The sequence below is a fragment of the Mytilus galloprovincialis genome, chromosome 10 (genome assembly GCF_965363235.1).
Source record: "Mytilus galloprovincialis chromosome 10, xbMytGall1.hap1.1, whole genome shotgun sequence".
Lineage (NCBI taxonomy): Eukaryota > Metazoa > Mollusca > Bivalvia > Mytilida > Mytilidae > Mytilus > Mytilus galloprovincialis.
In genome coordinates, this window is record NC_134847.1 from 58,928,619 (window position 1) to 58,951,732 (window position 23,114).

At 31.6% G+C, this 23,114-nt stretch overlaps 1 protein-coding gene across 1 annotated transcript; it reads left to right on the forward strand.

Moving 5' to 3' along the window:
- The first annotated feature begins 2,338 nt into the window (after positions 1-2,338).
- LOC143049538 (uncharacterized) lies at positions 2,339-15,953 on the forward strand. The gene is made up of 8 exons (XM_076223146.1): positions 2,339-2,357; positions 4,745-4,786; positions 6,374-6,453; positions 8,283-8,354; positions 10,166-10,397; positions 11,632-11,738; positions 14,756-14,849; positions 15,706-15,953. Exons 1-8 carry the CDS (start codon positions 2,339-2,341, stop codon positions 15,921-15,923), a joined length of 864 nt encoding a protein of 287 aa, XP_076079261.1. The 3' UTR covers positions 15,924-15,953.
- Positions 15,954-23,114: the final 7,161 nt, after the last annotated feature.

A 23,114-nucleotide genomic window follows, 5' to 3' on the forward strand; every position in this document is an offset into this window, starting at 1 on the left:
ATAATAATTGTCACTAGTCATTAAACATCAGTCAATCATTTCATCATTAGTATAAAAACAGGAAGATAAAAAATACCAGGCTTGTAATTTGATATTCCTTACACCCGATAGGTCTCAATAGGACTCATCAGTCGATCTCGTATCAAAAGCAGTTTAAAGTCCAATTCAAATATGCAGCTGAATAGTATATTTATAACAAACATTTGCGACGTAGTTGATTTTTTACATGTACAATTGTATTTGAGGAACCATACTGAATTCAATTACAAAAAGAATAGAAAAAAATATTATCGAAATGCAGGTTTTTTTAGTTTTTTTTTTATCTACAACATATTTATTGTGTTGGTGTGTATGATATTTCAAATCAGAAGACAATAAATATTCTATTTGGGACACATTTGCAGATACGTCGATCAAATTGTTCTTGTATTTTTTATACAAAGAGAAAGAAGAAACATCTAGAAAGCCATTTAGTTGATACATTAACCACCAACGGACATTTAGAGAATAAAGATACCATTGGCTCAAACCTTATGGCGTTTACATATTTCAGAGAGGATAATAATCATGATATAACAATGATTTACGTCCTCACAACACGTGTATTCGGAATCATTTTTATCAAGTACACTACCCAAGATCAAAAGTTTTAAAATCCACTTTCATTATACGTTTGAAAGAAGAAAATGTTTAATAATAAAACAATTAACGGAAAAAAAAACAAAGTCGCTATTAAAATGAAAATTTAAAAAGTATGATATGATTTCCGTTAACAACACGTGTTTATGGAATATTCTTCGACGGCTACCATAGAAAGAATAACAATTTCGAAAGAAAAAAATATAACTCTTTAGAGGAGTACAAAATGCACAAGGTTCTTTCAAAAAACTACAGTCGAAATTTTTTTTTCATAATTGCTGTTTTAAATCATCTGCAGATATTCTTTATCTTGTTATATGTTTAGAAAATAAGCCAACATAATCTCAGAACATTCAAGAATTCAAATTGGACTGTGATACTATGGATTCAAGCAAAGATAAAACTAAACTACTTGAGAAAAAGGCCCAGATGAGTAATAAATTAAGGGGAAAAAAGCCATTCCTCTTTTCCGTTTATAAATATATGAGCTGCGTTGGATAAATATCTACCTTATGCAGCGCCTGCATACAAAGTATATATCTCCAAATTGAGCCGATATTCACGGGCATGTATTTATTATCATGATTTCCTTGATAGAGGGTTACTGTTCACAAGGAAGCTATTAAACTAAGCGTTCCATATATTGAGGTTGAAATCATCCCTTCGTAAATTTTACGGCCGCCATCACGAGTTGGTTGACCGTTATGGAATAACCGTTTCACATATGATATCGGATATTTTCCTTATGTCGTAACTACAATCCCATTCCCTTTTCACAAACACGCAAATATAACTTACCAAATTTGACTATTTTACGGCTTTTTAATAACATGAGAAACACGATGGGTGCAACATAAAATATACTTTTTTTATTTTCCCGTTCATAGATTAAGTAATCATACAAAAAACTAAGGTTCCAACTACCTCAGAAATAATGTGACATTAGAGGAAAATTTTCTATTCTGTTTATGTCCTTTTTAGTCATAAAGGTCTTAACATTGCAGCATATTTACACTTTCCCGGCTTTCAGCGGTTTATGTCTGAACAATCTTGATATGTTTTATACTTATAAAGCTTTGAAACAAATGTGATTGTTATTAACTAAAATTTAAAGTTCCTTCTCTGTCGATGTTTGGATCTATTCTGATTTTCCTATGAGATGTAGCTATTCTTCTAGTTTTTATGATCTTATAACACATATCTAGACGATAATTAACAATATTAGAATCGTTGATTCTTAGATAAAGTTGGTTATATCCTCAATATTTTTTTTTAATTCCTGTCTCAAAACATATTTAGAATGGAAACACGTAAAATATGACATTCGTGTGCACATCTCCTGTTTTTTAATAGTAACCGTCTTTAATTTGCTCGAGATGGAAAATATCAAAGAAAATCTATATTACAGGATGAAGAAAACCACAATGTAAAACAACCAAACACAAAAAAAAATGTTGAGGTCAAATTTGGTCGATTAAATGGCAACATTTAGATTTAGTACAATAACATAAATTTATGGACTGGAAATATACAGACAAAAGATATCAACTTATTCAAATATCTGTTGGAACTATAGAAAGACACTCAAGGATAAGTCATTATCAAATCGTAACGTCCATGTTTATATCTCAGTGTGCCAAGGGCAATGCCTAGACTTACAAGATTATTGGTATGACATAAGTGTATATGTATGTACACAATGGAACGTTGTCTAATAGGTAAGAATTGTGGTTTTAATACCGGTATTCAAAAAACATTATTATTATGAGGCTGACTTCATGCAGGAACTTCTTAGGAAGAAAGATAAGAAGTTAGCAATATCCTTTAACTCTACTTTCCGCTATATAGATGACGTTCTTTCACTAAACAATTCAAAATTTGGTGACTATGTGGAACGCATCTATCCCATCGAATTGGAGATAAAGGATACTACAGATACAGTTAAGTCAGCTTCATATCTTGACTTACATCTAGAAATTGACAATGAGGGTCGGTTGAAGACAAAACTTTACGACAAAAGAGATGATTTCAGCTTTCCAATTGTGAACTTTCCATTTCTAAGTAGCAACATTCCAGCAGCACCTGCATACGGGGTATATATCTCTCAAATGATACGATATTCCCGTGCTTGCATTTCCTATCATGATTTTCTTGATAGAGGGTTACTGCTCACAAGGAAGCTATTAAATCAAGAGTTCCAAATGGTGAAGTTGAAATCATCCCTTCGTAAATTTTACGGACGCCATCACGAGTTGGTTGACCGTTATGGAATAACCATTTCACAAATGATATCGGATATGTTCCTCACGTCGTAACTACAATCCCCTTCCCTTTCATGAATTTGACCTACCGAATTAGACTATTTACCGGATTTGTAATCACATAAGCAACACGACGGGTGCCGCATGTGGAGCAGGATCTGCTTACCCTTCCGGAGCACCTGAGATCACCCCTAGTTTTTGGTGGGGTTCGTGTTGTTTATTCTTTAGTTTTCTATATTGTGTTATGTGTACTATTGTTTTTCTGTTTGTCTTTTTCATTTTTAGCCATGGCGTTGTCAGTTTGTTTTAGATTTATGAGTTTGACTGTCCCTTTGGTATCTTTCGTCCCTCTTTTAAGCTATAAGAACGACAGTAAAAGAAAGAAGTTTTATTCAACTTCGTATAATGTTTCCTGCATACCACACTTGACTTATGATGGTGGACAAAAAAACAAGTTGGAATGTCATAATAACCGTAAAATTTTCTTTCGAATGAACAAGATGGGTTTCAGAAAGTGTTCTTAAGCTAGTACATCTTTGGAAGTCGGTCCTATTTTAAGGGGAGATAACTCTAAAACAGTGCATTTTCTGAAGGAATCTACATGAAATTTTCCTATTTTGTATTTTATCCGGAAAAAACGTACGGTGACCCTATCTTTTCTTTTGATATTTTTAAAGCATTGTCTGAAAGCTATCTTTTCGTAATTTATTTTACAATTCTATCATTTTGTTTAGTTTCTTATCACAAAATAGTGTTTTTCCTGTATAATCCATACAAAATATGTCATTTTGTCACAACTTGTAACTTGAGAAAATGCACGGCGACCTAACATTTTTAGTATATTTTTGAACATATATCAATAGATACTACGTTTTGGCAAAGTATGAACAAATTCTATCATTTTTATTTTAGACTCCCATACCACCTTAAGTAATTTATTCCTGGAATAAGAATATCCTTAGTTTTTCCTTACTTCAGGCAGTTTTTTGGTCGACAATATAACTGTTGATAATGGGTTTTTTTTCTAAATTGATTTTGCACAATCTTTTGCATATGTAAGTGATAAATATCTTTTTTATGGAAAAGTGTTTAACAAGCTTTACTTGTTTAAACCTCGTCATCATTTTTCTTATATATTGATAATTTATGTCTTTTTGTCGAATAATGAAGTTCACCTGTCCTTTGTTTTCTCAGTTTGGAGCTAAACAACCTAGTATATATTAACTTGACTGTTCTTGAGGAATCAAATTGTTTTGTGTTTTATCTGTAATCTCGAACATGAAATATTTCATCAATTCAACCGTATAAAATTGGAAAGAGATCTTTTGAACAAAACAAAAAGGAGTGATACCAAGTGCAAATGTCATTTTTGAATATACAAATATATTTTGTTGCGCTACATCAGCTTTTTTTTCTGGAATTAAATCAACAGGTATACTCAAGACGTTTGTATAAACTCACAGAATATGTTTAAATATTCATTATGACGAAACCAATATCAAAACTAATAACTAGTAAACAGAACAGCAACAATCATCTGTTAACTTTGCTAACTGAAATCGCAATCCTATGTTTACTTGAGTTGCAACATTTTAGGTTTAAGAACAGGTATGTAAATCGTGAACTAAAATTATGTAATGGGAACTTGCACTGATGCACCAAGTCAGTGGGCGGATTTTATATTTGTAAAGTAAAAGATAATAGTTTTATCAAAACTTGGTTAGATATTTGATTACTAAAACATGCTTAACATGCTTAAGTCGGCAGATTACTTAAAATATCATTAATATAATTTGTAATCATTCTACAGAAATAAGAGTAAATATTTATTTTTCTCTTTTCAGTCTCAATATTGTTGCTGTATTCCGTCTCTGGTGGCGTAACAGGTAAACACAAAGAAACATAACTATAAATAAGAAGATGTGGTATGAGTGTCAATGTGACATTTCTCCATCCTAACCACAATGTATAAAAAGTTAACAATTATAGGTCAAAGCATGTCCTTTATCACGTATCATTGGCTTACAAATAACATCACGCCATAAAGAGCCCCAAAATAACAGGTGTAAACCGAATCAAACAGGAAAAACCAACGATCTAATCTATATTAAAAACTAAATATACGTTTCACTAAATAATAAATATATGTGTAATAATTATCAAAGATACCTGGATTATAATTTAATACGCCCTACGCGTATTTCGTCTACATAAGACTCACCAGTGACGCACAGATCAAAATAGTTATAAAGTCAAACAAGTACAGAATGGAAGAGCACTGAGGACCCAAAATTCCAAACAGTTGTGCCAAATACGGTCAAGGTAATCTATGCCTAGGATAAGAAAATCTTTAAGTTTTCGAAAAAAAAATATAAAAGAGGTATATGGGGTACCCATCTATGCCACAAAATAAGTTTGTGCATAGCGAAAAAAATACAAAAGCAATCGAACATCTCTTTTATTGCTGTTCTACAAAGTCACAGTGAAGTCTTCAACAAGAAGCAACACCACCAAAAATACGCTTACCTCACTGCAAGTTTAAGACGGCCCCTTGCACCATTTTGATTGCAATTCATTGCAAACTAACAAGTATATTACAACTGTGAACTAAGTTGGCATATGTCACATGATATACCTAATTATCTTTGTGACCTTACGAAACCATTACAAAGGAATCTATTACAAAAACAAACAAAACATTTTTGCTGTATTTCATATTTATCATTCAAATTAAAGTTCAACTTCGTATGTTTGGCTTGATAAATATTTTTGATATGAGCGTCACTGATGAGTTTTATGTAGACGATACGCGTGTCTGGCGTACTAAATTATAATCCTGGTACCTTTGATAACTACAATCAAATGGGGTTATGGAAGTAAACAAAACCTTAAAAATGAGAATAACTCTATTAACTTGTAAAGTCGTATTTTCTATGGAATATAGTAATAAATATTCTTATACATTAAAACCGAAAACAGTGACCCTAAGATATAAGAGGGTTTGGATGGATGGAATCCTATTTCTGTATACCTAAATTGTTGTCTATTTCATTTTATAGGTTAGCTCATTATTCTGTATTCTTTTATAAATGTTGCACCCCATTATTTCTTTATTCTTACTTTTTTAAATCCAATTTCTGTTGATTTGGTCTATTTTGAAAATTTTATATTCTGTAAACCTCACACAGACTCTAGTTTGTCTGCATGTAGCAAAAAACATAACTTTTAAGGAAACCTTTGGAACGTTTGTTGACAACTATAATTTAAAACAATGTCACTCACGTTTTTTACATATTGCACGAACATTCTAATTAAATTTACATCAATTCTAATTACATTATGGATATTATATCATATGCATGCAATATTTTATCTCCTCTGGTATTGGCAACTTCTACTAAAAATCTGTTAAATAGATATACGAAACTAATAATGAATGTGACTTGGAGTGATTTTTTTTTATTTTACCTTAGGTTTAAAATGCTACAGTTGTGATGATGTTTACCAGCCTTCTCTATGTAATGTATCACAAGAATGTTCCCAGCCAGGTCAGGTAGGAAAATACTTTCAGATCTATTAGATAGTATAAAATACTGAACGATAACAGGAGTAAATTCAGAGAAATATAATTTTAATGTTGACCAACAAAACATAATATCCTTATGTATCTGCATTTGTTCTCAGACTTGTTTAATTGAAAACAAAACTTTATAATTTTCTTGTGTCCAAAGATCGTTACAGGGTTTACTTTCATCAGGAACACAAAAAACGAATATGTGAAATCCAATTATGTATAAAAAGAAAAAATTATCAGGAGTCAAATGGCTAAACAGACCTAGTTTATAAAAATTAGATGATGCAGTATGATATCAAATGAGACAACTATCTACCATATAGATATAGAAGTTAATAACTATAGGTCACTGTACGGCCTTTCACAATAAGCAAAACTCACACCGCATAGTCAGCTATAAAATGACAAACGTAAAACGATTCATACGGGAAAACTAACGGCCTAATTTGTGTACAAAAAAACCCAAAGAAAAACAGTAACAAACAAAGTCTACAAAGTCTACTGAATAACAAATTCTTTATAGTTAAGAGTATCATTATCAGTACGCCGCGGATTGATCGTTTCCAGAACATTGTATTATTTTTTTTAAGTTAAGAACTAAAAATCTGTTTGCATATTGATTGCCTCACTGAATAGAGTAAATGAAATATTGCAATCATTTTTTATTGTATTGCTTTTTTTGCATTCCGGTCATTCGCCATATAACATTTTGTTTTTCTTTGTTGACATTTAATGTTGACTGATTTACCTAAATGTTTGATATCTTTAACCTATAATTATTGGCTGTTTTGCTCAGACATTGTTGTCAATATAATTTAATTCTATTCGATTGTCGTATAAGTGAGAGGTTTTTATATTTATAAAACAAGGTTTGAACCACCATTTTCTTCTTTAGACAATGCCTGTATCCAATCAGGTGTAAGACAGTTGTTTCAATTCGTTTGAATTGTTTGAGCTTTTGATTTTACCATTTGACTTTCTGTTTTGAATTTACCTAGGTGTTCGGTTTTTATGTTATTTTACAGAACCCTTTGATGCTTTCTATATAAAAACAAAATTAATAAATATCCTCAGTGTTTGAAAAAAAAGATTTTTTTTTTGAAAATTTTCATTCGATCTTTTAATCATATACCTTTTTGGTAATAAGTTACTCTTATAGGTCAATGATTATTGAGGTTCATATACAAACAATAAACTGATGCACAACTTTGTACTGCACATTTACTTCTTTTCGAGTCAATAAGATTTATCCAGCATCATTGCACAAAACTGTCATCAGTTTCCAACAACATGCTTTATCCAAATAAATAAGTATTTTGCTGTTGCCAATAAATGGTTAACTCCATCACCCAAAAATAGGAATTTTTGTTTCAAAATTTAACATGATGTTAATGCATATTTAATTAAATATTTTTTGTTAATTTTTGGTTGCTTAATAAACATCAGATTTCTAGCAAGATACAAGTTATTTACAAGGAAGACAAATTTCAATATAATTGCTCTTTTGTGTGAAAAACCCCATTTAAGATGTGTATGTAATGTAAGGGATTTTAACCTTTCGCAATCATTCAATTTTGCAAACATGTGTATATGTTCATATGAAAATGTTGTATTTGATGATAGTGCAATGTCTGGCCTTTATTTCAATAAAAATAACTCACTAACTTACTTAATTACTCACTTACTCTAGTTTATTTTTTGGGTGTTTAAATTAGATATAAAATAAAATTGTAATTGCTTTGTTTTTAACAAATCAAACATTAAACCTCGACAGTATTGAATTACTCTGCATTGATCTATTTTCACAGGTATGTATACAAGCAGAAAATGTGAATGACGATTTCCGTTTTTCCTACAAGTTAGGCTGTGGTGGCGTTCAGGTATTTACTATTTCATACTTTGATTGATTGTTTGTTATTTTGATTATGTCACTGCCATTTATTGCATAATCTATCTTTATTTATCAAGAAACTATATAATCTCATTTGGTTAGATGTTATATTATCTTTAGCTACTGTTCTTTTGTTATTCGTTTTTTGTCTATTCTGGCATTAATTGTATTTAATTTGTCTTCATATGTTAATCATATGTGGCGTCTCAGTCTGAATAAAGAATTGATTAGCGTTCAGCGAATAAGTGTTTCGTGAATATTCAGGACAAACAAGACAGCTACACATAGAATTTGTTCTTGGCTTTCCATACTTAACATCAGTATTTGAGGAACGTTTGGTCCTCAATGCTCTTTAACTTCGTTCATTTATTGGCCCTTTTCACTTGTTTGGCAAAATTTTAATTCTGATATCAATGATGAGTTTATTTACGACCACTTAGTCGAAGCTACTGTTGTCGGAATTTTTAATCCCCGATGGTATCACCAGCCAAGTAGTCAGCACTTCTTTTAAGACATGAATTATCATTAAGATGATCATAATTATAAATTAAGAGTTTACAAAACTATACATTTTTGAAATAGTAAGGCTTTTTTACCTCAGGTATTAAACATCATTTTAGCTGTAAAATATTTAGGAAGTTTGGTCCTCAATGCACTTCAACTTCGTTATTTTTTAATTTTGTTTTATTCGAACGTCTCTGATGAGTCTTTTGTAGACGAAACGCGCGTCTGGTGCAGAGGAACATTTTTGTACTTTGTGCATATGACCCAAAAGCCTTGTTCTGTCTGTTTTACGGGACAAATGAAAGGACAATCATCATCATTCCCATTTTTGATAATAATTTGAATCTTACATATGAAAAAATAAGAAAAATGGAAAATGGAAAGGTTTAACAAAGTTTTTCCTAGGGTTTCCTTAAGCACTGAAATCCATTGTTAAGACTATCTCGCGGTGTCTTTTGTTTATACAAAATTTAATTTCTAAATCGACTCATCATATTATTAGATTCTTAGATTGAACTTTGTCATTTGTGCGAGACGCGCGTTTTGTCTACAAAAGAATCATCAGTGACGATTAATAAAAGGTTAAATATTGTAAAACCATTTTAAGAATTGAACGCTTCTTTTCGTAACTTCATTGGGGTGTAAAAGCGTTGACCGAAGTACATTTTATATGAAGCGCGAAAGCGATTCATTCTAAAAATGTGCGCAAGGTCAACGCTTTTACAACTCTATGAAATTACAAAAAAAAGCATTCAATACTTATAATTACATTTTTAGCTAGGATCATGAAAACATGATTTTTAGATTCTTAGATTGAACTTTGTCTTTTTGAGAAATTGAGATAAGACGTGGCACGGTACTTGTCTATCCCAAATTCATGTATTTGGTTTTCATGTTATATTTGTTATTCTCGTGGTGTTTTGTCTGATGCTTGGTCCGTTTCTGTGTGTGTTACGTTTCGGTGTTATGTCGTTGTTCTCCTCTTATATTTAATGCGTTTCCCTCGGTTTTAGTTTGTTACCCCGATTTTGTTTTTTGTCCATGGATTTATGAGTTTTGAACAGCGGTATACTACTGTTGCCTTTATTTATCAAGTTTTTATTTAATTCACCTGTGCACTTTATTGTGGGATCTCGTGTCATTATGAATGAAATATTTTATTGTGAAATGCAATTAATTAAGGAATAACGCGAGATGTGCAGTTGGCCAATCAGAATAAAGTATTATAATGAAGCATACATCTAATGTAATTATTAAGATATAAAATACTATCATATCATTTTTTTTGTATTCCAGTACTGTCATGGTACGAAGAAGAGAAATTTAAGACATTTTTGCTGTTCTACTGACCTGTGCAACACATATGACATTTCAAGTTCTACGATACAGTCAACAACAACTGTATCTCCTACAACATTACGTACAACTCACACAAAAACAACTGTATCTCCTACAGCAAGACGTACAACTCAAACAACACTGACGTCACAACAAACAACAACACGTGCTACTGCTGCTCCGCCACAATGTAAGTATGAGATGACAATTTTACCTAATCTGTCTGTTTTGTTCACGCATCATTGTAAATATAATGGAATGTGATTGCGACGGCCATACAAGTGAGAGGTTTAGCGATATAACACCAGGTTCAATCCATCATTTTCTACATTTGAAAATGCCTGTACCAAGTCAGGAATATGACAGTTGTTACCCATTCCTTTGATGTGTTTTATCCTTTGATCTTGCCATTTGATAAGGGACTTTCCGTTTTGAATTTCCCTCGGAGTTCAGTATTTTTGTGAATCAACTTTTTGATTTAATAATCAATAATCAACAGTTCAGTAGTCAGTGCTTTGGTACTGACATGCATTTTTTAATATTATTTCTTTATTCTGCTTTGATTACGAAAATGATGAAAACTAAGGTTCGTACACTATCACTTATCAGACATAGTTAACATTTGACGGATTCTATATTTACTTTATGGCTCTTATGATCATTCATGGCTTTTAAATGTTTTTAAGGTTTGGGCGTGTTACTTAGTCTTTAGTTTTCTATGTTGTGTTTTGTGTATTATTACTTGTCTGTTTGTCTTTTACCTTTTTAGCCATAGTGTTGTCAGTTTATTTTTAATCTATGATTTTGGCTGTCCTGTTCCTTTGGTATTTTCGCCCCTCCCCTTAAAGAAAGTTAATCCAGGAAAGCATTAAGAGGCACGAAATTTACAAAGTTATTTTTCAATCACTAGCACTTGGTCGATACAACTGCTAGTACACTGTTAATCCCTTGATGTTTAATCAGCTAAGTGGTCATTGGTTCGGTACTAACATAATATATTTTCTTCTAAAATTCGCTGATAGATTAAAAAATTATTATGAAAATATGGTTCAAACTCCTAAGAAAAAATTACTGTTAATTGAAATTACCAGTTGTTTTTACCTCTTTCTTTCTTATTTGTATTGAAACACCACTATCCCAGGTTAGGGATTGATGCATCACACACATGTTTAACCCCTCAACATTCTTTATGAGCCTGTCCCAATTCAGGAGCTATTAGTTCAGTGTTTGTCGTTGATATTGTCATATTTGTTTTTCCGTAATAATGCTTTAATTTAGGCTAAAGTTTTCTCGTTCGAATTGTTTCACAATTTTCACAATTTTTTTATTATTTTATTAGTATAATCACTTAAATTGTGTGTAGCTTTTTAGATCTTTCTAAATGTATAGTATTAATATATAAAGGGTGTCATTCGATATTTCAGTTGAACATGATTGCAGAGGGCATGAGTATTATCTATGGAATCACAAATGTTATTATTTGACTACACATAAAACATCGTGGGATAAAACGAGACATGGTCACCATGGTGTAAGTTATTAATATATTTTCCGTTCAGTGTCAGTATTTGTATGTTGTCTGTGCCATGTAATACTTTCTGTAATTTTTTTGAAACAAATAGGTGCAATAAAGCTGCTTTCGGGTTATTGTACGCTCACTTTCAGGAGGAATTTATAAGTAATTAGATTGAATCTGAAATGTACGGTTGCTAGTTCAATTGTCTAATTGTACAAATTTGGCAATGCAATATTTCCTGTTGATAGATTTAAAAAAAATCTGGTCAACTGACGTTCTAATGTTGTCATTAACCGCATTTATTTTTCTTTACAGTCTCTTTTGGTCATACAGCCATAGATTGCATTTCTGTTATTACAGACAATGCAATTTCCCAGAGGAACTCCCTTTGGGGCTTAAACTGTGACACTTTTACTATGAAGTTTCGTGAAATATTATATCCTAGAATAGAAAGTTGATATGCACTACTATTCTATTCAAATGTCACAACATACGGCATTTTTTCAACATTAAATGCCCAGAACTTGTAAGTGTTTAAACTTACACTAAAATTGTGAACCACCCCTTCCTTTACTTTTTGCCTACTTACTCACCGCAATAGTATGTTTTTATACTGGTAACTGTCCCAAGTTATGTTTCTATGAGATGAAACAAAGAGATCATATATGGGAACCAGTATGTCAACAATTCAAATTATCATTAAATATTGTATATCTCCCCAAAAGATGCGTGGCTTGAGAAACAGCTGTATTTGCAAAGTGCAACCTATTAAGGAAACTATGGAAACTGGTGTAATTATCAACAAATATATAATATAAATAACATTCCCTTAAGCAAGGTCAACTATCAAAGGCCCCATATGATAAAATGAGACACATTTTCAACGAACAATCGACGTCCTGATTTACGTGAAATTAAACGAAAACCAGATATATCAGACCCGAACCAAGAAATACAGACTTCTTACTTGAGAGAGGCACATATATAATTATGTGGAGTTAAACCTTTTTGTGCTGGCTCGGGCATCATCTAACCGCAGATAATGATGACACAGTACAACATGAGAAGAAACTTCAGAAATAATTAAAAAATGGTTTGACTCACCAGTTTGACACTAAGCAAAAAAAAAATTGGTTCAAAACCAATTACAAATAATAAACACATGCCATTGTTAAGTATTTATATATCGTGGGAAGTTAAATATTTGTGTGTGAGTGCTTAAAGCCTGCTGAAGGTAAATCCAGAAAAGAGATTCAGACGCATGAAATGTGTAGAAAATGTTTTATATACTAGTATTGTGTCGATACCACTTGTATTGCTAGTGCACTTCTTGTCTCGAAGTGTATCGTAAGCTCAGTTGACAGTGCTATCATGCATGGTTTATAATATATGTTATTTTGAATATATTTGTTGAAAATTATTAAATAACTTAATAACAAGATTCAAAATCTCTTGGGCAAAGTTTACCGGGGCCGCTATTTCTTTAAGCCCCTTCAGGTCGTTTAGCCCCTATTAATGTTATGGGTTCATACATTCCACGCTTTCAAATGTTCAGGTTTGAACGACCGTGATTAAGAATTCGAAGTCAATCAAGAAAATCGTTTAGGACGCTCGAAATTATTAAAGTGTTTCTATTTACTTCTTTGTTTTCATTTTTTTCATTATTAAAAGTTACAGATGACACGGATATTTTCAATCTTTTCTCTTTCATAACAAAATCTGTTTCTGTCTTCTTTTATTGCGACTCTTAGTCTGATTTTGGCTAGCAGTCAACTACCCACTGATTGTCTCAAATGGGTTCACACCCTGTTTTCTTTGAACTGAACTGTTTGGTTTTTTGGGGACTATTGTTTATCCATTCATCTTTTATAACCATGGTGTTATCTTATTCTTTGTATGGTTTTCTTAGTGTTACCTTGGTATATGCATTCCTTTTTAATAATACAACAAGATATGAGAAGACGGCATCTTCACACCACTTACAAAATTCCTGGCTTTGAACAAGTAAATTGAATTTGGCGATTTAGTACTCAACGCTTGATTTATAGGACAAAGCAAGAACAACATACAATCAAAATTAAACCAATTGACGCATTGAATTAAAAAAAATCGGTATTACAGACAAAACCTAAGAATATACTATTTTATTTAATTTTTGATTGACTATTATATTTAATATGTTTTTATGGTATTTATTGTGATATATATTTCCCCTTTCAATGCTCTTAATTTACATCATTATTATGCCCCACCTACGATATTAGAGGGGCATTATGTTATCTGGTCTGTGCGTCCGTTCGTCCGTTCGTTCGTCCGTCCGTCCGTCTGTTCGTTCATTCGTCTGTCCCGCTTCAGGTTAAAGTTTTTGGTCGAGGTATTTTTTTATGAAGTTGAAGTCCAATCAACCTGAAACTCAGTATACATGTTCCTTAAGATATGGTCTGTCTAATTTTAATGCCAAATTCACGGTCCACTGAACATAGAAAATGATAGTGCGAGTGGGGCATCCGTGTACTGGGGACACATTCTTGTTCTATTTAATTTCTGTTTTATTCTTATGTTCATATATATATATATAATTGCTATTATTGTATGCATTGTGATATATGTTTTCCTTCAATTTTATATGTTAAGCGCTTAGAGTAGTATGTTTATTAGATAGGCGCTATATCAAAGCTATGTAATATATAAATAGATAAATAAATGCTATATATAATTAATATAAATAAGAAGATGTGATATAAGTGCCATTGAGACAACTCTCTATCCAAGTCACATATATAAAAAGTTGACAATTATAACTCAGAGTACGACCTTTGACAAGGAGTCTTGGCACACACCGAAAAATCAATCTATAAATGGTTTCAAATTGACTTGTGTTTTAAACAATTGAAACAGGAAAAACCAACGAAATACAAGAAACAAAAGTTTACTTCAGTTAATTTATTGATAAATACTTCATTTTGTACATTCCTTTACAATGTGCATCTAAAATCTATACAGAACAAAATAACGTTATATTTTTATTTCAGGATCCGTGTAAAGAACACCATATGCATATGGCTGTCTTTAGTTCCGACGCAGAACATGTAGCCCTTGTTAAATTTCTTCGGAACATCTACAAATGTAAGATTTTTATTTTTATTTTGAGCAGTAGTCTATTGTACGTTGCGATGATTACTCTTAACTTGATATTGATAACTATAAAATTGTTTCCTGAAATAGCCGCTGATGGACGATGTATGAATACAAAGGATATTAATACAATAAGAAACATGTTCCTTTAGTACCCGTTAAACAATTTTCTTAACTCAATAAAAATATAATTCCACGAAAGTGAAACACCAACAGCTTCTTATAGATTATAACAATCAATATGTGGCCGGATTACAGAATTCAGTATCAGTAAACGTTTTGTGTAATAAGATACATTTTTTCAACAATATTTTTTTTTGTAATTAAATGGCTGAAAACAGGGTAGTTACGGCAAATCAGTGTATGTCAACCCAAACCAGAAGAAGTAGCATACGTTATAAATATATGGAAAAAAAGGAATGAGATATGATTGTCAATGAGATAACTATCTACCACCAAAGTTCAAATCCAGCTATAATTTGCCCCGACATGTAAAATATGAATCAATTCAATTAAGGACACTGACAACATCACCGTAAAATTTAGAATGTCCTATTCCGTTTTAAGTACATTTTCTACAGATACTAAATATTTGTTTAAATATTTAAATCAGGGAGGACTAAAAATTGTTTCTCTAAAAATCTGTTAAAATTTACTGTTATATTCCATGAAAGTTGATGAAACTAAAGATTAGTCCGCATCACGGTGATATTCCTAAATTTTTTTTATTTGAATAGAAAACCTTTTGAAGTTAAAATCAGAACTTGAGTAATTATGTAAACGAAATACGAATACATTGAATGATTAAGATACATTAATTTATAAATACATGAATTATATTTTGAAGACCATGATGCTGTTTGGCTTGGTGGGTCTTACATCCAGGGTCAACATGAATGGCAATGGATTACCGACAGCCACGGGCATATACATAGAGATGACTCTCATTGGCATTCGCATTCGGAACCCAATTACCATCAATGTATGGCTCTTATCGACGACAAATGGAGAAGTAGACCTTGTAGTACTGAGTACAAACATCTATGTGAAACATGGAGTCATTGAATAAAAATAAAGAAAGTACATTTTTTTTAATTTCTTTTCATATTTGTGATTTTGATTTAAATAGAATTCGGTGTTTGCGCACGTAGCTTCGTTTTATTAGTGGTTTACATTTTTTCAGTTGGTTTTTCGGAGGCATCCGGGCAAATTTAATACAGGTCTATCGAAGCAGTTTCGAAACAAACTTGTGTGTATGCTTTTACTCATCCTTCTTTTTTTCTATATTTTTTTGTTATGTTCGTTTGGGATTTTTTTTCATCTTTTTCTTATCATGGTGTTTTATTGTACTTATGATTTTTGATAACCACTTTTGTATCTTCTCCCAATGTTGTATGCCAGCGAACGGACGCCACTTTCCATTTAAATCATTTTGCTGCTGTACAATCTCCCATTACTTTTTATGTCGTATTTTCTACTGAATGATCTGTGAATAGTTTTAGATCTACTAGATATACTCCTACATTGCCTTGAATAATTTCCAGTGTGTTGCATTTGAAGCATTTCGTCGATGCGCTGCCTAACAGTAGTTACTAAACTTATTTTACAAGAAAAGCTCGAAAACAGACTTTAAAAATTTGAATGAAATAGTTGCTTCCCAAATGTCTTATGTGAACTTTAACAATGACTGGGAAATAAAAACGTGAACAATTCTGCATAACTCAAAACAAACCTTGTTTTAAAAGAAATAAAGAAATGTTTAAGTTTTAATTATGGACGCCATTCAACAACAATTTCAAAATTAGCATTCAACATTTTGTGAAGAAACTTAAGATTGTCAATTTTGTCACATGCTTTATTTCAAATATTCCGATCGGTGTAAAAGAGGGGCGAAAGATACCAAAGTTCATAGATCGAAAATAAACTGAAAACGCCAAGAAGAAAAAGACAAACAGACAAATAATAGTACACAAGACATAACATAGAAAACTAAACACTAAGCAACACAAACCCCACCAAAAACTGGGGGTGATCTCAGGTGCTCCGGAAGGGTAAGCATATCCTGCTCCACGTGTGGCATCCGTCGTGTTGCTCATTTTATTACAAATCCGGTAAATAGTCAAATTCGGTAGGTCACATTCGTGAAAAGGGAAGGGAATTTTAGTGTCGACACAAGGAACATATCCGATATAATCTGTGAAACGGTTATTCCATAACAGTCAACTAAATTGTGATGGCGTTCGTAAAATTCACGAAGGGATGATTTCAACTTCACCAATTGGAACAAAATCATCAACAACTGGATTTTTTTGTATTTGAATATAGAATAGACTCCATTGTTTCATTGAAAAGAGCGTGTTTTACAAACATTGTAAACTTAGCTACTAGTATACATTTTTTTAATTGTTGGTCATGAAAAATCTTATTTTGTGAAGAATCGTATTGATTTAAAAAAAAACAAAAAAACAAAAAAACATATACACCGGAACTAAAATCAACACAATTGACGTTTTGCTCTACAACATATTCATTAAGTTTGATAAATGTATTGTCTAGCAAACGTTGATGTTCCAATTGGTTTATTATTGTGTATCAAAATTGTCTATAAACTATGCAACTTTAACATATTATGCATTTAGTACAAGTCTCAAGTTAAGTTAGACTTGGAAATCGGTATTGCTGGACATTCAATATACTAACTGACAAGTCTACATCGACACATTGAACACGCAACCAACTTGTGTTCTAATCACAATCATCAGTCTGACAAAAAAAAGTAAATGAATAATTCAAGAAAACCAAATGCAAATGCTCAGTCGAGACCAACCAATTTATGAATAAGATTATTTAAAATGCATGCATGGTCATTTTTTAGATGAAACCACAAAAATGCTAGTGCATTTGGATAAAGATAAGACTTTTTAATATATATTTTGGCATTTCGAACTCTTTTCTGTGCGGATAAAAAAAGTACAACTCATTTCAACTTTCTAATTCTGCAAAGACCATCTTAAGGTTCCAGTAAAGTCAAAATATAAGACACTTCATAAACATCTAAACGTTGTCTGTATCTGTCAACCTATAATGAATAGAGTCATAAACTATGAGAACATATGTTCATTTAAACATACCTTACATATACACACTGTGTAAATTGTAAATAAACTTGAAATTGTTATGTTGTGGCCAAACCGGTTCTTGGGGTGAACACCAAATTTTCAAAAAAATCTGGAGGCCTACGAGACGAATTAATTTGCTTAAAATTGGTATGGACGAATACTGTTACATGTAATGCTGGGCAAGCTCATGTTGATTTGTCACATACATATGTTTTAAAGGCATATCTGTCCAATTTCTGTATTGTACCTTCGATATTCGTTCACTTAGATACATGAAATTAACTGAAACTCGATAATCAATACATTTTATAAAAAATCAACATGAGCTTGCCCTGTATTAGATATAACAGTATTCGTCCATACCAATTCTAAACAAAATAAGTCGTCTTGCAGGCCTCCAGATTTTTTTGAAAATTTAGTGTTCACCCCAAGAACCGGTTTGGCCACAACATAACAATTGCAAGTTTATTTACAGTTTACAAAGTGTGTATATGTTAAGTATGTTTAAATGAACATATGTTCTCATAGTTTATGACTTTATTCGTTATAGGTTGAAAAATACAGGCAAAGTTTAGCTGTTTATGAGGTGTCCTATATTTTGACTTTAATGGAACCTTAAGATATGAATAAACTCATCATAGATTTTGAAACTATTTTTCCCACAGAATACGCCAAGTTTTGAAAATATATCCAATTTCGGAGACATTATCGGTCCGACTTTTACGCTTTCGCGCATGCTCAGTCGACGTACTGTCCGTGAAATTTAAAACTCTTTATATTAACACTTGCCCAATTGTACCGCGATTTCGCGTTCATCTTCTAGTCATGATGTCTTAAGCTGACAAAGCAGTCATTCGAAAAACAATGAAAATAATGATAAGAGTTAATTAACTAATAATCAACTAATTTTGATATTTTTTAGATCAAAATTGAAATATTGCATAGAGTGATATGTCAATAAAAACATTGCATTGAACAATGAATTCTGCTTATGTTATACGTTAATGTATTATGGTTTTTGAAGGGTCTGAACGTGTTTGGCTGGGTGCACATTTCAATGTTAACTTCCATCATTGGCGCTGGATAAACGATGCTTCTATAAAGCTTGATGACAACCGTGGGAGGTCATTTGCTGTGAAACATGAAAAACGATGCCTTGATCTACGTAACCGGAAATGGAATAGCAGTGTGTGTGAATCTCGTTATAAACTTTTATGTGAAGCACCAATGTAAAAAATTAATAAAATGAGTTTAAGAAATAATTGTACGTTTTGTTAAGACTTGTATGAATATGATAACATGCTATATGTCAATCAAGTACCTTACTATATAAACAACACGAGGTGAGTAGTAAATGTTAACAAGATAGTAATCCAACAATTATACACGTATATGTAGCATAATCTTAAGATGTCTACAAAGTGTTTTGCGAATTGTGCACTATTTGTTCTGTTTTTGTCTTGTCTGGTTGCCTTTGATTCATGGGCTTTATTTTCCCGTTTGTAACTTGCATCGGGGAGGTCAGTTTGAAAAAATTAACAGAGAATAACTTAGATCGATTATCAACTTCAAGATATTTAAATGATCTGGAATTAACAACATTTATTTCCAAAAGCAAATGGGATTACAAAATGTAAGATATTTTTTTCTTAGACAACACCGTTTGACCTTATTTGTTAATTTTGGCAGTTAATTTCCAAATGAGATCTGACCATGACAATGATAAACAATCACACTTTGATTATCAGAGAGAAATTTATAAAGTTATTTCATTTGATCATGTTTATTGTTCTAGCTAGGTCGTAGTTTTTGTTGATTAACAACCTATGAACAAACGGAAGATGCATGTTTTCGCTAATGGTAAGTCGATTTTTATCCTGTTATTCTACATTTGGGCTGATCTTTCCATGTTCATAAATAAATACAGATAAAATGTAAATATTCCAAATATTTCTTTAATATATTCAATATGTAATAGATTGAAGGTCTAGCAAGTATATCTCTTTTAATAAAAAAAAATAGAGGATCATATTTGCTCTGGTCAAATTCATGGTTGTGATTAACTAATTACTGTCGAGGTGACCTCCGACGACTACCGACGGTCATATTACCCGATATAAACATAAACATAGAAATGAATTGATAGCGAACTCGTGTAATTGAATTTTTCTAGGTCTGTTTGATTTCATAATATAGGTTAAAATATATGTTAAATAAAAATTTTCCTGTATAGAAATGAGTTTTTGTGGATCAATTCAGACAATCAAATAGTTTCTGTGTGTGTGTTTCTTTGTGTTACATTGTCGTTTGTTTTTTTGTTGTACTTTAATGTTTCTGTTCTTTCGTTCTTTTCCTCTTATAGTTGATGTGTTTCCATGGATTTGTTTTCTCTCAATCGATTTGTGACTTTCGAACAGCGGTATAATATTGTTGCCTTTATTTACCCTTGTTTCACCTTCAATGTTGACAATATCTTCCTTATAATAACGGAAACAAGCATAACTCATGCGTAATCTATCACTAGCTTAGGGGTGGAATTGAGGGATACATGAATACGGATTCAAGGAGGTTGAATAATTCACTTACAAGTGAATAATTCATAAGCGATGTTTCTTGACTGTTTGAGACAAAACTGAATCTTACTGGCTGTAAAAAGTGAATTATTATTTCACTATTTCACTTTCATTGATGATTGAACAAACAAAATCATATATCATTTTTATAACCTCATTGTTAATAAACCTTTAAGAAAGTATTGACAATCATCATCATATTACCCCAATTTCACCAGGTTTCGTAGAGCAGACTATTTTGTGTACAATTGCATGGATGATAAATTATCTATATGTTTTTAACCACAATTATGAAATGGCATTGAATGCGTATCAATTTTTTGTTATTTTTTATTAAAATGATTCAAACTTGAAATTGTAAATTATTTTAAAAAAAATAACAGCAGGATATCTAAAGAAAAAAAAGAAAAACAATATGAAAACTAAGAACATTGCACAAACTTTTTTTTTTTAATTTGGACAAAGCATTTTTATCCATATAGGCAGTGTTAATATTTGATTTGATATCTTGATTACGATCAAATGAGATTATACCCTTGTTATCATTCATACAAAGTGACTTACAACATGAAAAAAAGATGTTTGAACGTTGAAACTTGGACGGCAATTTTAATCCATTTGACTGGTCGAGAAGTTGTAAATTGTATTTAAAAAATATTACCTGTACAGCTGTACATTGTCATGGGAGATCAATGATATGCATATTTTGATATAAGTAGATTCAATTCTGAAGAGAATACAGAAATGTCGGAGGCGATTCTGACATATGTTAGGGGGCAGTTCCCAGCTGTTGAAGAGGGTGTGATCAGGAGTAAGTACATTTATACTCAGGATTAAAATGGTATTATTTATATAAAATGTTGTCCATACGTTTTATTACTATTGATCTCTTGAACTACTGTTTTTGAAATGAATTTGGAATTACATATTTTTTTAATCTTATACCAAACCCTCTCCACTTGCGGGATGCTTGAACTAGAAAAAGTCTTGGCGCAAAACAATGCTCTTCTTTCCACACGGGAATGTGGAAATACTAAAACAAGTGCGACAGAACAATATGAGATACATGCTAAATATACCCCCCTTTTATTAACTTGCAAGCAAGAACTACAATTAAAGTATTCCAAATTGTCACTCCAAAGGTATTCTTCAAGGAGCTCTAGCCCTTCATCGTTCATTTAATATCTACATAACCAAAATATGTTCTAAAATTTTAATATTAAAACCCTGTTGTAGAGTAGAAACATTATTTTGTTTCGATCCGATACGTCCACACATTTACCCGTTCCTACTGGTTCCTATATATTTACGCTAGGTTTTGACAGGGAGTACACCATTTGAAGTTTGATTACGTTTTCTTTGGATTGAATAATATTTTACAAAGTTATTTTCTGTTTCTGCAGGTGGAATTGAGACACATTTTAATTGTGGTAAACAGAATCTGCAGGGAAAAGGGAAGACCACAACAGAAAAATGGTTCTCTATGGCAGAAAACACAGGGTATGCACTTATGAACTAAGGTCGAATTTACACTTGAGAATTTGTTATCCATCTTAAATAATTTACAGAGGTTATAAATTTTTTATCCACCCCAATTAATTATTCATCGATTATAATATTTTTATCCATCTAAATTATTGTGCATACTAGGTTATAACTTAAATTAACATTTATTTTATAACACAGGAATTTCAATAAAGATTGATTTAAAACTCACCAATTCTCAAACTTTGTAAAATATCATTCCATGAATTTATTGAAAGTGTACAAATATATGTCATTGGTTTATCAAATAAAAAACGTGACCAAACCGTGGTATATTCGAAATTAGTGACTTTGCAGGTCCTTGTCCTTTTTTATGAAATTTCCATCTTTCATTATCTTTTATTATCTTACATAACACAGCTGCCAAGCTATTATCTAATTTTATGCCTTGTATTTTTGTATGACTTTTTATAACACCTGCAGATAGGGGTGTTGTCATTGATTGTGGACATTACATCTCCAACGCTATCATCTGCCTTCAACATTCGTATATTAACATGAAATATCACTATTAAAGTTATTTTCTTTAAACGTGTCTTATATGAAAGTTTTATATACATAAGCATCGATGGCATTCGACAGATTTGTCACAACCATTATTAGTAAATCAATTTGTCGTTTCTTTACTTTACTGTATAGTACTGTGAGAAAATAGCTCAATATCAGTAAGATTTTGTTAGAAGTAATGAGTCTGTAGAATTAAAATAGCGAGTTAATGGTAATAAAGTTATCGCTTGTGCTACAGAGTTAGCGTAGATAAATGGTACTCATTTGTGGAGTACCATTTATAACGAATCTAATGGAATGGTGAAAGATTTAACTATTTTAGATGAATCTATGACGATTTAGAGACAAAGGCCTGCCTCTCCAAAACTGAATAGGAAGTTTCTTGGTTTTCTATACAGAGTGCGCTCCAAAGTTCCATAGCCCAAGTGAGTCATAAAAAGCTATTATACGTCAAATCAATCTAAAGAACGTTATATAAACTTATCTTCAATCATGAGGAACAACATACGAAC